The sequence below is a fragment of the Lepus europaeus genome, chromosome 4 (assembly GCF_033115175.1).
Source record: "Lepus europaeus isolate LE1 chromosome 4, mLepTim1.pri, whole genome shotgun sequence".
Lineage (NCBI taxonomy): Eukaryota > Metazoa > Chordata > Mammalia > Lagomorpha > Leporidae > Lepus > Lepus europaeus.
Genome location: NC_084830.1, coordinates 41,872,282 through 41,888,994, shown reverse-complemented (window position 1 = coordinate 41,888,994; position 16,713 = coordinate 41,872,282). Strand labels below are relative to the sequence as shown.

General features: G+C 42.9%; 1 protein-coding gene and 1 long non-coding RNA gene across 2 annotated transcripts; both read right to left on the bottom strand.

Moving 5' to 3' along the window:
• Positions 1 to 4,303: 4,303 nt before the first annotated feature.
• On the bottom strand, positions 4,304 to 10,902 carry LOC133757599 (uncharacterized). Its single transcript, XR_009865701.1, has 4 exons — positions 10,734 to 10,902; positions 7,735 to 7,871; positions 5,615 to 5,722; positions 4,304 to 4,958 (listed from the first exon to the last, which is right to left on the bottom strand). It is a non-coding gene; the product is annotated as an uncharacterized LOC133757599 (long non-coding RNA).
• Positions 10,903 to 15,741: 4,839 nt separating this feature from the next.
• LOC133758321 (small ribosomal subunit protein uS19-like) lies at positions 15,742 to 16,196 on the bottom strand. The gene has a single exon (XM_062189485.1). It carries the CDS (start codon positions 16,194 to 16,196, stop codon positions 15,759 to 15,761), a length of 438 nt encoding a protein of 145 aa, XP_062045469.1. The 3' UTR covers positions 15,742 to 15,758.
• Positions 16,197 to 16,713: the final 517 nt, after the last annotated feature.

The following is a 16,713-nucleotide window of genomic DNA, read 5'->3' as shown; positions in this document are numbered from 1 at the left end:
TCAAGAGCGTATAGAAGCTTCCTGTATCAAAAATTGCTGGCTCCCAAGTCCTTGGGCCCCTGCACCCACGTGGGGGACCCTGAAGCAGCTCTTGGTTCCTGGCTTCAGATCAGCACAGCTCCATCCGTTGTGGCCAATTGGGGAGTAAACCAGCAGATGGAAGACCTCTCTCACTCTGCCTCTCCTCTCTCTGTGTAACTCTTTCAAATAAATAAATCTTTTTTAAAAAAACTGCTGGTTAATACAGTTATCCCAGTGTTTGTCTAAGTTACAATGGATTTTTATATTTTACATTAGCAAAGGTGTCCTACCTCTCATCCCAAGTGCCTTTCAGGTGCAAAAATCACGAGGGAATAAAAGTCTGAACTTTGGGGCTGCTCTTATGGTGTAGCATTAAAGACACCACCTGCCATGCTGGCATTCCATACAGGCACAGGTTCATGTCCCAGCTGCTACACTTCTGACCCAGCTCCTGGTTTATGGCATGGGAAAAGCAATGGAAGATGACTCAAGTGTTTGGGCCCCTGCCCAAATGAAGCTCCTGTCTTTAGTCTGGCTGTTGTGGCCATCTGGGGAACGAAGCAGCAGATGAAGGATCTGTCTCTCCCTCAACTCTTTCAAGTAAGTAAATAAATCTCTAAAAAGTCTGAACTTAGTACAAACAATATACTACTTTTATGAGTGTCTGTGAATAAAGGCATTTCAAAATTTTATAATCTAATTCATTTTATCAGATATTATGTCACAGTAGGACCAAAAAATTAAGTAAAAATAGATTCAAGTTCTTTATACACCTTGGCACTATCACAGATTCTATTTTAATGAGTTAGAATTTCTGGGTACTGTAGGGAACTTTTTAAAATACCTATATTACAAAAAAAAAAAAAAAGTACCTCAGTTGTTTGATAGGTCGACTCATAAACTAGTTGACACATTTAAATAAAAGGAGGAACTATTAAGATAAATAATGAGATATCTTAGTAGTTAACAATTTATATAAAATAGGCTTAGTGTTAGTATTTAAACTAAGACTGTCTTTGGCAAACTCAGACATATGGTCACCCTAGCTACAGAGCTCATTTTGAGACCTACTACTACATTATACAGGAAACAGTATGGAGTAAGCACTTCCTGGCAATTAAAATGTTAATAGAATGTTACTAAGTACCAACCAGAATTCTATAATACAGAAGGCAATGATAAAGTGAGGTATTTATGTGGTCTACAAAGTCCTTAGCCATTATTAATAATGATACAGAGGTGGCGCCGTGGCTCACTTGGCTAATCCTCCGCCTGTGGCGTCGGCACCCCGGGTTCTGTCCCAGTTGCTCCTCTTCCAGTCCAGCTCTCTGCTGTGGCCTGGGAGGGCAGCAGAGGATGGCCCAAGTGCTTGGGTCCCTGCACCCACATGGGAAACCGGGAGAAGCACCTGGCTCCTGGCTTTGGATCAGCGCAGCGGCAGCAGTAGCAGCCATTACGGGAGTGAACCAACGGAAGGAAGACCTTTCTCTCTGTCTCTCTTTCACTGTCTATAACTCTACCTGTCCAAAAAAAAAAACCAAAAACAAAATAATGATAAAGAATGCTATATATATTATATATATATATTATATATGTATATATATAAAAAAACATCTTAGGCCAGCGCCACGGCTCAATAGGCTAATCCTCCGCCTGTGGCACTGGCACACGGGGTTCTAGTCCCAGTAGGGGCGCAGGATTCTGTCCCAGTTGCTCCTCTTCCAGGCCAGCTCTCTGCTGTGGCCCGGGAGTGCAGTGGAGGATGGCCCAAGTCTTTGGGCCCTGCACCCGCATGGGAGACCAGGAGAGGCACCTGGCTCCTGGCTTCGGATCAGCGCGGTGCGCCGGCTGCAGCGGCCATTGGCGCGGGTGAACCAACGGAAAAAAGAAGACCTTTGTCTCTCTCTCTCACCGTCCCCTCTGCCTGCCAAAAACAAACAAACAAACAAAAACAAAAACAAAAACAAAACACCTTAACACAATTACCTCACACTAAGGACATGCCCATTTGAATCTAAGTGGTCTGCCTCTGAATGTGCAGATTGTACCTTTGGAGTCAAACCATATACAAAGACATGAAGCTCCAGATGGCTGTGCAAAAACAAACAAAAAAATAGCAACCCAGTAAAGGGCTTATCTAAAGAACATCTAAAATCATAGATATTTTCAGTTTATTATGGTAGTCCACAATAACAAATTGAACTTTGACTCAGAAAACTTCCATTTTCTTAATCAAGCAGGTATTCTATTTAATCTATATATACACCGGGAAGCTCTTCCCATTTTTCTGAAACTTTCATTATAAAATTAGGTTAGCCTGAAGTATTTCAGAGTATAAAGTCTCAACAAATACAACCCCCTTATGTTAATCTTTGCTGCTATACACTCTACGTATGTATCTCTGACCAAAATCTTAATCAATGTCACTAAGGATTTACCCACCCAATTCAATTAACTAACCTACGCATTTTCCATTTAAAAATTATTTTCATGTTAATAGTCAATTACATCCCTTCGAACAATGGACTTACTTCAACATGACAAACTTCCCATTCACTTTTAAGTCTCTACAAATCCAAAATAGACTGTAGGAAACACAATGAAAAATGAAAAAAATCTCTGCCACACCCTTCTAACTACTAAGCTACACTACAAAGACAATTCTAAGTTTAAAAAGAAACAAAGAGGCAATATTAAAATCTCCTAGAATGTCCAAGAAATTAGACTAGTTTAGTTTTCTTTAATAGCTTCTTTAATAAGACAGTACAGCACACAACTGAGGCCCCAGTGTGTCAGTTAAACATGGGGATGTATATGCATATGAAGAGAATGGAAACAAGTTTAAACTTAACCCCATTCCTTTTGGCAACTAATGGAAATACAGAAAACAAACGAACCATTTCTCTCTCAGTGTATTTTATCAAGTCTTTGAAGACACCATAAGTTTTATAACAAACTTTGCTGTGATCAGTTAGAATCTTCAAATTAAATTACAAGGATGTTTAAAACAGACTTGCAATCTTCTCCTTATAGTAGATTTGACTTAAGCACAATGAAAACGGGGTTTTACTAATAATATCCACATGAAGTTTCAGAATTAATATCTCAGGTAAGATCAATGCAGCTACTTCCCCACCTTAGATAAAGGACTAAATATGGTGTCTTCAGCTGCTTATAAAAAGTGTTAAATACAAGAACAAAAAAACCTTTTTTTCTGAATTACAGTCAGTAAAACAAATGAAAAAAACTAAACCAAAATGCAAGAATGGCTTTTAGATGATTTGTTACTAAATATAAACATACATATACTCAAAGCACTTTTTAACTTTTAAGTTGTAATTTAACCAGAACTGTAATACCCACTCTAGAAATAAGGTAAAATTCTAATGTCCTGGTAATCAACATATTAGAAAACAACAGATACTAAATTCGAAACTTAGGAAATCAAATACATGAAACAGAAGAACTGTACTTTAAAGCAAAGGTATGAAAACAGGAGTTGCTAGAAAACTATCAGCACTGAAGCTTTCCTTGGGAGTATCTTATTGTAAGGTATAAACTATAGTGAAGACAAACGCGGTGGGCAGAATATTCAGAACCACAGAACCAACGCAGTGATGAGTTAGAGCAGACACAGTGAATGCACTTTGTAATCCACAGGAGCACATCTGCAGCTTTCGGCAAATTATACCAGGAAATATTTTAGTGTTCTTATTATATTAATTTTAAAATTTATTCCATGTTACAACAGTTCCATTTGTACAATAGCTGACAAAAGCAAATTAGAGGAACCCTAAAATTAAGTCTTCATTAATTGGTAGGGATTTACTTCATCCATTTGAACAAACCCCCTTTCCTATCCTTAGATCCAAAACAATGTGAAGATTTTCTAGTTCAGATGGAAGTCATACCATACACAAAGTCTTTTAGTATAGGAATGAGCACAAAATAAACTCCTAAAATCAACTACTGACTTAGGAGAGAGTCTGAGAATTAACCCAGCCACAAGCCATTCCAAACTTCCTCTTAATGCAAAATTTAATCATAAAAATTGGCCAAATAGTTAATCACTTCCAAAAACTCCTCTAGAAATTGTTTTGATTCCAAATTAAAGAACCTGAAGAATTTTGAAAGACTCTATATAATTTATCAAAGGTCTATCTTTACTGGTTTTACCATGTTCATTCCATCATATCTTTTACTAAACAACAGGCTTAATGGTCATTTCATTATGGCATATTCTTCAAAACCTAATCTTTCAGAAGGGCTGACAATCCAGAACTGGTTTTAGGAATTTATTAGATATTTACAGGGCATACTGGCTGGCAACTAATAGGTCATACATCATGTTTAAACATTCCAACTTCAAACACAGGAAATAATCAGAGGAGGGCAATGACATATAATTGCAATGCATGATGGCAGCAGATCAGTCATTCTTCACCTAAATCAGCTGCCAATAAAACTGTGTGCACAATTTTAATGAATGAGTCTAGTTTAACGAACCTGCCATTGAGCCGAGAAAGAGATTAAGAACTGCATTTGCAATTCTATCTAGTGAATTCATAAGATTTGTATAAGGCAAATAATGTGGAAACTTAGAACAGAATTTCTAGAACCATTTGTCCTGTGATGTTGTAAAATCAAAGTACTACTTTATTAAATGAGTTATTTTACACAATATGAACATCAATATAATTACAATTGTAAAAAAATTTTTATAACAAGGATGGACTGATTTCCAGATTTCCAAATCAGAGTCAACTGTACATTTACACAGAATTGTCTTTGCATGAAGCTCAAAAGGGAACAGCATAAAAATGAGTGTTTTTGTAGCCCCTGTATTTTTGCTGATCAACAGTTTGTTAGAAAAGCAGCTGCAGGTTTGTTACCTAGGGTCTGAGACAGCAGAAGAGTCAGAGGTGTCACAAATTCGCCTGTAAAACAAGCACAGAGTGAGTGCAGCCCTCGCACAAGCCCAGTTCACAAGCACCTCATACGTCAAAGAAAAACCTATCAAGCCAGTCTCTGACAGATTTGTAAACTGGATTTTACAACAAGATCTTTGAGAAATTTACACTAAACATAATTCATTCACACACACTGCCTCTTCGCCCGCTCTACCATCTAGGAGGACACCCCCAACCACAGAAAGTGGCTAATGATTTTCAAGCAGCTATCAAGTCTGTACAGTATATGCCTACATTCTGCCCTATCTTTTAATGCTTAGAAGCTCTGGTGTTAAGCATTGTAAATAAAATAACAGTTAAAAAGCAACTCAGGGACACTGGTCTTCTCTATTCTTGCACCAGAGTTGGCCAAACATCTACTCATCTCCCCATTTTAGGCTACATCACTAAAAACTAGGGAGTTTCAAAGGCACTGGAAGGAAATGGTCTGAGGAAAAGGGTTTCTGACAATTATCAACTGCTCCAGTAAATTTTAAATAACTATCGTAAAGTTCTAGTGATGAAATTAAACAATTTACAAGGGGGAAACAATAAAGTCTCAGCAGGCAGAAATTATTCCACAATTACAAAAGAGAGTTCTGCTCAACCCTGACAGTGACAAACCAACAGAAAGAGTCAATTACCTGTAAACAACTTTATGCCTGAACGTCAGCCAATTCTGGAGGAAGTGGAGTCTTAGGATGTTTGCTCTCAAAGTGCTGCTTGAAGGTCTTAGGGTCTGGCATTTGTGTCTGATTTTTAAAATGTGCAAAAAAAAGAAGAGCTGGACTTTATTTATGAAATAAAAAAAATGTGCTACAGTTTAAATCTGTACAGTTTGAATCTGCTCCTGACAATTATCACAAAACACTCTTAAATTCCTACACCTCGATGGCATGCACATGAGGAGGGATTCTGTGACAAATTTTTAACATTCCCGCTTTTCAAATATAAAGGGGTAGGTAACATAGCATGGAGTATTCTGTTTATCTCTTTAAAGCAAATAACAGGTAACACTTACTAAACCTGATTATGTTCAGCATGTTACCTCAGCTCTCACGGAACTTTCACACTATTATTTCCTATTATCCTCAATTTACATGATAAGGAAACTAAAACTGAATTTGCCCAAGACCTACTTTGTTAGCTACCAGGTACTTCAGCTCTTAAATACTACACTACTCAGTACTGATTTTCCTCGCAAGGACCTTCAGTTATTCACTCTTCAACGCATTCAATTACATAAAACATGAAATTAAAGTTCCTGACTCTGAGTTTTAAAATATGTGAGCCATTCTAGTACTTTCAGGTCAATGTATTTCTTCATCGCTGATGTAGTGAAATTTATCTTCAGCTTGTCTCTTTCCAAAGAGAACCAGAGATACTCAATTTTATTATCTTGAATTTATCAAAGTTCAATACAAACAAGATATTTAATGGAATAAATTCCCTCTCTCCTAGAGTAATAAGAACTTTTGTGTAGATACGAGCTTCATTTTCATTGGTAATGACTCCAACAGATGATAAACTTCAGAGGAGGAATCATGTTTTATCAAGATCCCTTCATGTCCATATCATCAACCCTCCCCAGGAACAGGGGCCTTGAGAATTACTCATGTACTGGACGCACCCCATTATGCATATTTCCTCAGGGACTTCCATCTACTAATTTGAAGAGAGGCGAGCTTACGTATGGCAAGAAGAGACTTGGGATTTCAGACACTGCTCTAGGAGGCAGTGGATGAAGGAGATGGAATGTGTTCAAATTCCAGAATCCCAGTTCTTCTGCTTCCTAGACCAAGTTTCTTAACTCCTACAACTCAACTTACTCTTTTGTAAGATGCAAACATAAAAGTCTCACAGGATTGTTCTGTGGATTAAATGGATGAATACATACAAAACACATGGAATAGTGTCTGGGACATGGTAAGCACTCAATAATAGGTGTTACTAGCATTCTTCAAATCCAATAAAACTCATCAACTCTAGTAAAAACCTCAAGCACAAGTACATTCTATGTAGTTTTGTCGACAGTGTACCTGTAGGCTTAGGGGAGGGGAAAAAGTCAATTGCATAACCAAAGGTGCATTCACCTTTGGTATCTTACATAGTGTAGTCAGACCTAAACTAAGAAAGTAGATCTAGGGGTCAATGAAATGGCATGGCAGGTTGAGCCACTGCCTTCAGTGCCAGCATCCCATATGGGTACTAGCTCAAGTCCCGGTTGCTCCAGATCCAATCCAGCTCCATGCTGATGCACCTGAGAAAGCAGCAGAGAATGGCCCAAGTGCTTGGGTCCCTGCCACCCACATGGCAGACCCAGATGAAGCTCCTGGCTCACACCTGGCCGTTGTTCCTCCATTTGGGGAGGAACCAGTGGATGGAAGATCTCTTTCTCTCCACTTCTGTCTCTCTTTGTAACTGCCTCTCAAATAAATAAAATGCTATATACATATAAGAAGAATGCAGATTTAGCTTCCTTACAAAGTTCTACCCATTTAAAGACATCTTGATTCTTCATTAGGCAACAGACTATGCTTTGTTCATTCCTTGTCCCCAGCACCTAAGAAAATTAGGGCTAATGATAGGAGACATTCAAAAAAAATTTGTAGATTGAGTGAATGAAGATGGATTTCTAACCAGCTCTCTAATCTATTTCAAGTAAAGCATCTACTTTGCCACTGTTGGTAAGATCTCAATCTATTCAAACCAATTTATAGTGAAAGAGCTGTTTAAGGAAAGCAAGGTCTCTGGACCCCCTCACCCTGCAGACAGTGCAGGTATATATTAAGGCAGCTTTGGCAGCAGCCTTTTGGTCATGTCCTTGTTTCTTCTTTTGTCCAGCTTGCTTCTTGGCATTTTTCTGCTGAGACTGAATCTTCTGCTGTCCACGAGCCATATCTAAAATCAAAAGTTGAGACATTAGAGTGTTTTATTTTCTCTAATATAGTAATCTAAGCATTTTCACTTTGTCTCTTTCCAAGCAGAATCAAGATGTTCAATTTCATTATCTTGAATTTATCAAAGTTCAATAAGAACAAGATATTTAACATAGTAAATTCTCAGCTTTGAAGCCTTAGGTTTTATAGAAACATCCAGCAATCAGAACATAGCCGTTTTCAAGGTCTCACATGATACTTTTAAAATACAGTATAAATTTAAAGAGTATAAATTGGTACAACCATTGGTAAGTGTCTATTCTATGACCCAGTAATTCCACTGTTGGGATATATCCAACAGAAATGCAAATATACACTCAGGTCTACTTTAAAAATTCATCTGAGTTGTTCATCTAAAAATGTTTGTACTTTTACTGTATGCAATCCAGAGAAAGTTTCTGAACAAAGTTCAGTCCCTCCCACTGTCATTTAATTTGATCACTTTGTAAAGGTAATTTTCCCTTTCAGTATTCATTGTTGTGATCTGCAATTATTCTAAGTTTAAGAGAAATAAGAGCTATCAGCTAGCCCATCTAAAGATTATAGGAATAGGTGGGGACTATTCTCTTAAATACTTGTTTCATAAAACTACTGTGATAGTCTAAATTTTCCCCCAAAATTGGGCTTTGCTGAATTACTGCACAAATTGTTAAATAAGATTAAGTTATTTCCCAGTTGAGAGAATGAACCTGTCAAAAAGGTAAGGGTATCTACTTTTTATTACTAATGGTCTGAAGTGAACCTAAATAGATTAAAATTGTCACCAAAAAAGTACTTTTACTTTCCCATTAAAATCAAAGACGTCTACTGACAATACAAGTTAAATCTGCTCATATAGGGTCTATGAGCCTCAACTGCTTTTTAAATATATTAAAACTGGATCCTAAGTAGAATTCCTATGTACAGTTCTGATTAGCACTGTAATTGAATTTTAAACTTGTAAGTCACTGCAGTACATGAACATACAATGGATCTAAATCAACTGTACCCAGAAAGTGGGCTGGCTTTTTCTGACTAGAACCCTAATTAGTTAATGGACATGATGTCTAGATACTACAGTAGAGAAACAACTAAGCTTTCCTCCCTGTTCCCCAAAATGGGAAACCAAAATAAATAAATGTTTGGAAAAATTCCCACTAGCATTAAACACAGAACTGAGTCAGGTAAGATAAAGAGGATCAAAGCTTTTCTAAAATGTGGGTTGAGTATTTTACCAATTACAAAAACATCTAGTATGCCAACTTAATGGAAGAATCCCACTCCCACCAAACAATGGTAAATATACCCAGCTGTAATAGTCCTTGACGACTAGGCTTCCATTTTTTTAAACCAAATCCTTACTAGTTCTTAGCAAATGGAATTTGTTTTCTCCAAAGTAAAGTTTAAATGTTATGGCAAGCTTACAAACCTATTTCCAGGAAACAGATTTGGCTATTTACATATTATTTGGATGAAAAGCACCAATGGTTTTACTTTGAAAACATTTTTTATGTCTCAATGCCTTAGTATCAGGACCTTATTTTAGAATACTTCAGTCCTCTCCCACATCTTAACTCTTCCATACGACCTATTTTATGTATGTAAATATACAGACTTTGTGGGTAACCTTCTGTTTTACATTGGAAAAAAAACTTACAAAATGGTAGGCAAGTAATTCCAGAAGTTTATTTGCTATCTAGAAGTTATTTACTATTTTTATAACATTTTCATACAGTGATTTGTACAAAACAGTGTCACTAGAAACACGAAATTATTTGTAACTTTTGCATTTAGGACTTCTAAAATTTTATATTACACAATAGGTTTAACCCATTTTCCATGATCACCTTACAACAGTAAAAACAAAAAGCCATAAACGCTTTAATAAATAAAACGCAGCAGTCACTTGTCCTTATTAAGGCGCAAAGCTTAACACCAGGTAAAGGAAATTGAATCAAACAGGCTAAATGCAAGGGGTGGGCCCCTTAACTTCTGACAACAGTCAGCATTTATTTCCTTTCCGAAAGCAGAAATGCAAACCAACAAACCACCTGCTTGTGGACAGCTCAACCTATGACTTGCTCTCAAGCCAATCGAATTTTCTACCAAATCTTAAGCGTGCTGCTCCTTAATTAAATATCACAAACTAAAAGGCAAGAGATCTATTACAAACACCTGCATGCTGTTTTTTGTTTTTTTAACGAAATACTTATTTCGCGTGGTTTTCGGAGGGGGCTGCAGAGAGGCAAGTGGGAGAAGGGAGATGTTCTTAAACAAGGAGCTCTCGCAAGAGGCAACAAGTAAGCCGGGCTCCAAAGATCCTTTAAAAACCCTAACAGGTAAAAGAAAGGGATTTTGGATCCAGGAAGTCGACTCGTTCTCCAGAAGCATCAGAAAGGAAGAGGCCCGGGCCCGGACCCCAGCTGCTAACTGCACGCGTTTGGGGCGAGGGGCGGCCGCGCGCGCCGGGAGGGGGCCCGCTCGGCTCCACCCAGCGCCGCCCGGACCCCTGCGGCGGCCCGGCGCGCACCTTCCTTCCCGCCCCCACCGACCCCGGCCCGAGACGCGCCTCCCGGAGGCCGCGGCCGCCCGGAACCCGACCCCTGAGGCACCGGGAGGCCGGCCTCGAGCGCCCGGCCAGCTGCTGTCGCCCAGGGTAAGGTTACCGCTCGGCTGCCCCCGCTCGGCGGCCGCGGCCCGCGTGCGACCCGGCCACCTGCAGGGGGTCTGGCAGGCGCCGAAGCGTCTCCACCCCCGGCCCGCCGTCCCGGGGAGGCCCCCGGCCTCGCGGCCCCCGCCGGCCCGCCTCCACCCCGCTTCCTGGGCGTCCAGCGCCGCCGCTCACCGGGACCGGGACAGTCCTGGTCTGCGAGACCGCGCAGCGCGAGAGGGCCGGCGCAGGTTGGCGGAGAGAAGAAGGTGGAGCGCTCCCAGCACCGCTGCGGCCTCCTCCGCCCGCCGAGGAGGGGAAAGAGGAGCGCCGGAGCACAACAGCCCGCGCCTCGCACACCCGCCGCTGCCGCCGCCGCGCGCGCGCCCGCCGCCGCCTCAGCCTGAGGGAGGCCACTCCGCCTCGCGCTCGCGCACGCCGCGCCGCTCTCCCAGTGGCCCCCGCGCCGTCAGCCCCGCGCAGCCCCGCCCCCTGCCTTCCTGCGGCGCCCCACCCCCCACCCCCGACTCCCGCCCTCTCGCACTCAGGCGCCCCTTCCGGTCGGCGGACCAATGGCAGCGCGCCCCTATTACATAAGCGCGAGGGGGCGGGCCTGGCGAACGGGAAGTGCCGGGGTTGTCGCCTAGTGTTCCCGGGCGCCCCGCCTCTCCGGCACGCTCTCTCTGGGCGGCTTCTTCACGCGACCCTGTCAGCCGCGTGACCTCGGTCGTGGCTGGCGGAGGTGCGCGGGCGGCTGCGTGTTTCGCAAGTCGCCCGGCCGCGGGCTCACTCACTCGGGCGGCGGCCCGGCCTCTGCCCCCGCTTCCTTCTGGTACTCCTCCCTGGCTGGCGAGCGGGTTTCGGCGGCGCCTGCCTAAGTCCCGGCTGAGAGGGGCCGGGCCTGGGAGGGCCCCGGAGAGCAGCGCGGGTCCGCGGTCCCGGTCCCGGTGAGGCCGGGGCGGACGGCACTGAGCAGGGACGCGCGGCCTTTGTTCTCTCACCGCCGCCCTGTCCCTCCCTGCGCGGAGGCTCCCGGCTGTTTTCCTACCCTGGGGTTGTTAGTGAGTAGGGGGTTCAAGCCTCACAGCCCCAGGAACAGCTGGTGGCTTACTTGCTAAGAGTTGTACGTATTTATGGGGTGTCGTGTGCTGTCTCAATACCTGTTCACGTTGTGTTAAGTTTAACCAGTTATCGATCATAGTGAAAACAGTCAAAATCCCTAATTCTAGCTTTTAAGAGCATTCCAGTTGTAGTCTCTGGGGTCATCCTGGAATAGAACACCAGACGTCTTTCAAGTTGCTAGTGTTTTGGGAAATGGTTACAGGTACCGACGAAGAGCAATGGCAGCCGTGAGGTTATTACATCTGATTATCTGGAAATAGCGCTGTAGATATCAGTTTATTCTGTTTTCTTAAGCCTCTCCCACCCCCCACCCCCCGTACATGTTGGTCTCTTAACAATCTATTGGTGACACAAAACAAAAGCTTTGACATTTAATATTCTCGAATTGCCCATAAGCCTCCAGTCTACCAAATTCACCTTAGTGCCCAAGAAAATTAGTTGTGTGTGGATATGTACCCCAATCTGTCCCGAATTCCAGGGCTGGGATGTAGCTGTCACAGAGTTGTTTGGCCAGGAAGGGGTTAACTGCCTCTTGGACTTGGGCATGAATGGTCTAGATATACAGTCCCTAGTTCCAAGATTTATTTTGATTTGAAAGAGTGACAAAGTGAGAGGAAGAGGCACAGAAATATCTTCCATTTGCTGGTTCACTCCCCAAATGCCTGCAACAGCCAGGGCTGAGCCAGGCCAAGGACAGAAGCCAGGAGCAAAGAGCTCCACCTGGGTCTCCTGTGTTGGTGGCAAGAAGCCAAGCCGTCACCTGCTGCCTCCCAGGCCCATTAGGAATCTGGATTAGACGTGTTGTAGCTGGGGCTCCAACCCACACTCTGGGATGTGGCCATCCTGCCTGGCAGCTGAACCCTCTTGGCCACAATGTCCACCCTACACTTCACTTTTCACTCTTCCCTCCTGTTGCAGTTTAAATTTTATTCATGTCCCTCTGGTACTAGATTCCAAGCTGTTTGCATTACCATCTTATACCCAGTGACAAGCAGTGTGGTAAATATAGTGGTATTGAGCAAATGAACTGTGTCTAAAGAGAGCAGATTTTTTTTTTTTTTAAGATCTATTTTTTTTTTTTTTTTTTGAGAGGCAGAGTCATAGATTGAGGGAGAGACAGAGAGAAAGGTGTTCCATCCACTGGTTCACTTCCCAAATGGCCGCAGTGGCCGAGCTGGGTCCATCAGGAGCCAGGAGCTTCTGGGTCTCCCACGCAGGTGCAGGGGCCCAAGCACTTGGGCCATCTTCTGCTTTTCCAGACCATCAGCAGAGAGCTGAATCGGAAGAGGAGCAGCTGGGACACGAGCTGGTGTCTATATGGGATGCTGGCAGCGGAGGTGTAGTTTACTAAGCCACAGCATCGGCTCTGGCAGATTCTTTTAATTGACATAAGGCTTTAGTTTAATCATTCCTAGACACCATAGCCATTGTAGTCTTATTAATACAGCTGATAGGGGGATAAGGTACTTGGAAGATCCAGAGGAAGGAAATCCCTATGTCTTGTCTGCCCATGAATGACTGTGGATGGTACAAAGAGACAGTGAAATCCAGCTGGTAGGGTTTTCTTCCCTAGATGGTGACATCTGTCACCTCTGGAATCTCTTTGTCATGGCCTAGATTTCCGAGTCATGCCTCTTCTGAGAATTTGGTGAAGTTATCAACTTTGCCCTCAGACTTCAGCTTATTGTAAAATTCTTACACACATAAATTCATCCCCCTATGTAAAGTTTCTTAATCTCAGCACCACTGATATTTGGGCCGGATGACACATGGTTCGGGAGCCTGTTCCTGGATTGTGGGGTGTTCAGCAAATTCTTGACTTCTACCTTTTTTTTTTTTTTTTTTTTTTTTTGACAGAGTAGACTGAGAGAGAGAGAGAGAGAGAAAGGTCTTTTTTTTGCCATTGGTTCACCCTCCAATGGTCGCCGCGGCAGGCGCATCGCGCTGATCTGAAGCCAGGAGCCAGGTACTTCTCCTGGTCTCCCATGCGGGTGCAGGGCCCAAGCACTTGGGCCATCCTCCACTGCACTCCCAGGCCACAGCAGAGAGCTGGCCTGGAAGAGGGGCAACTGGGACAGAATCCGGCGCCCCGACCGGGACTAGAACTCAGTGTGCCTGCGCCACAGGCGGAGGGTTAGCCTAGTGAGCCGCGGCGCCGGCCCTTCTACCCTCTTGACATCAGTAGCGCTCCATCTTGAGCTGTGACAATGAAAAATGCCTCCAGGTAGTGTCAGCTGTTCCCTGGAGAATCAGAACCGCCCTTGGTTGAGAACAGCTGCTACAGGGTATGGCATGAAGGTAATGTTGTGTATGGTTAGGACATTTGAAATACGAAGGGAAAAAGTGAAGACCAGAGTGGATAAAATTCCACATCTGTGATCTGACACACAGTATAAGAAAGAGGGATAAATTAGCATTACTAGCAGCTGTGTCCTACTTATAGAAATGTGACAACAAATGGCATATGAACTCCTCGGAATTTTTGTATACATCTCTGGTTTTCACTGTGAGTAGTAAGCCTACTGATTATTTTTCCTCTTCTGCCTTTAGACGATTATTCTAGGTTAACATGCAATAATCATGTGCTCATTCTCTATCCCAAATCAAAACAGAACAAAATACCTCTCTGAAGACAAACAAGGCTGATATATTTGTAGTCATGTAGGATTTTCAGAGACGAAAGAGTTGGCAGTTGATCAATCTGTTCTTTCCCAAGTAAACAGGTTATTCTGAATGCCTTTTCCCAATTTATCTGCAGCATGTAGGTTAATATCTAAATGCAGTAAAATGCTCGGCTCGGAGGTTTGTTAGAGAACAAAAGAGACAAGATCCTGGCCCTGTCAGGCCTTTTGTCAGGTGACAAGCCCACAGCCATCATGACAACATTGAACTGGAAACAGAAACGCTTCCTTTGCTAGCTCTTCTTCTACCTAGCTTCTGCTGCAGCCTGGGTTCCTGTCTTCTCTACGTTCTTCCTGAAGGAGTCTCAGCCACCGTTGAGGCTTACATAGCACATTTAAGATGACCTCCACTCTCCCATCTCCAGTTCAAACCTCTCTTCTCCAAATGATGGATCCAAGTACCTACTTTTCATCTCCACCGTTTTATGGACATGTCCCATTTAATACCATGTATTGAGTCTGACAAACCATCCATTTTAAGTTATGTTCATGTCCACTAAGAAAAAAAAAATACTGCCAACTCTGACGTAATATAATGTACCCTTGGTGGTAAGATATGTCTTGATTTCAGACAGGTTAAAATCGGTTTAAAAAATAATGTGCTTTATTAGGCTGGCACAAAGAAGATTAAAATACTTAAGAATAAACATACCTTGAACTCTGTAATTAACACACAATTATTCTTAGGTGTTTAAATTTTAACTGAAAAGTGATCCCTGTTAAATATAAGAGTGGGAAAAAGAGAGGGAGGAGATGTACAATTTGGGGCATGCTCAATCGGACTTGCCCCAAATGATGGAGTTAGAAACGTGCCAGGGGATTCCAATACAATCCCATCAAGGTGGCATGTACCAATGCCATCTCACTAGTCCAAGTGATCATCTTCAGTTCACAAGTGATCATACTGATAGGTCTAAGAGTCAAAGGGATCACACAAACAAGACTAGTGTCTGCTAATACTAACTGATAGAACCAAAAAGGGAGAGAACGATCCAATATGGGAAGTGGGAGACACAGCAGACTCATAGAATGGCAGATGTCCTAAATAACACTCTGGCCTCAGAATCAGCCCTTAAGGCATTCGGGTCTGGCTCAAGATCCCATGAGAGTATTTTAGGCATGGAAAGCCAAGACACTCTGGAAAAAAAAAAAAAAAGAAGACCTAAATGAAAGATCTCAGCGAGTGAGATCCCAGTGGAAAGAACGGGGCCATCAAAGAAGGAGGTACCTTTCTCTGAAGGGAGGAGAGAACTTCCACTTTGACTATGACCCTGTTGGAATAAGATCGAAGTCGGCGAACACAGAAGGCTTCCATATCCTCGGCAACTCATGACTAGAGCCTAGGGAGATTACTGATGCCATAAACAAGAGTGTCAAATTTTTTTTTTTTCCACGGGGGGAGCGCGCTTTATTGGGGCTACTTGAGCGGGATGAAGCGGGAGGAGTGTGTGGCGCTGATGCCCGGCCGGCCGTGCTTCACGGGCTTGTAGGTAATGGAGAACTCACCCAGGTAGTGGCCGATTATCTCAGGCTTGATCTCCACCTGGTTGAACGTCTTGCTGTTGTACACGCCCACCATGCTGCCCACCATCTCGGGCAGGATGATCATGTCACACAGGTGTGTCTTCACCACCTCCGGCTTCTCCATGGGCAGCGCCTCCTTCTTGGCCTTGCGCAGCCACTTGAGGAGCGAGTGCTGCTTCCGCCGCAGGCCCGGGCTCAGCCGCCACCGCTGCCACGCGCTGTACAGCTGCATGAGCTGCTCATAGGCCATGTCCAGCAGCTGGTCCAGGTCCACGCTGCGGTAGGTGAACTTGTGGAACATCCGCTTCTTCTTCTGTTCCACTTCCGCCATCTTGTCGGCTTCCCAGAAGAGCAAGAGTGTCAGATTGTTAAATCAACAACAGGAGTCACTGTGTACTTACGTCTCATGTGGGATCTGTCCTCAATGTGTTGTCCAGTGTGAAGTAATGCTATAACTAGTACTGAAACAGTATTTTTACACTTTGTGTTTCTGTGTGGGTGCAAACTGATGAAATCTTTACTTAGTATATACTGAATCGATCTTCTGTATATAAAGATAATTGAAAATGAAAAAAAAAACTTGGTGTTAAATTGGAAATTGCATAGAAAATTAATCAATTCTTAAAAAAAAATCATGTAGGATCTCTGTCCTTAATGTGCTGCACACTGTTATTTAATGCTATAACTAGTACCCCAACAGTATTTTTCACTTGGTGTTGCTATGTGAGGGCAAACTGTGGAAATCTTTACTTAATATATACTAAACTGATCTTCTGTATATAAAGAGAATTGAAAATGAATCTTGATGTGAACAGAAGGGGAGAGGGAGCGGGAAAGGGGAGGGAAGT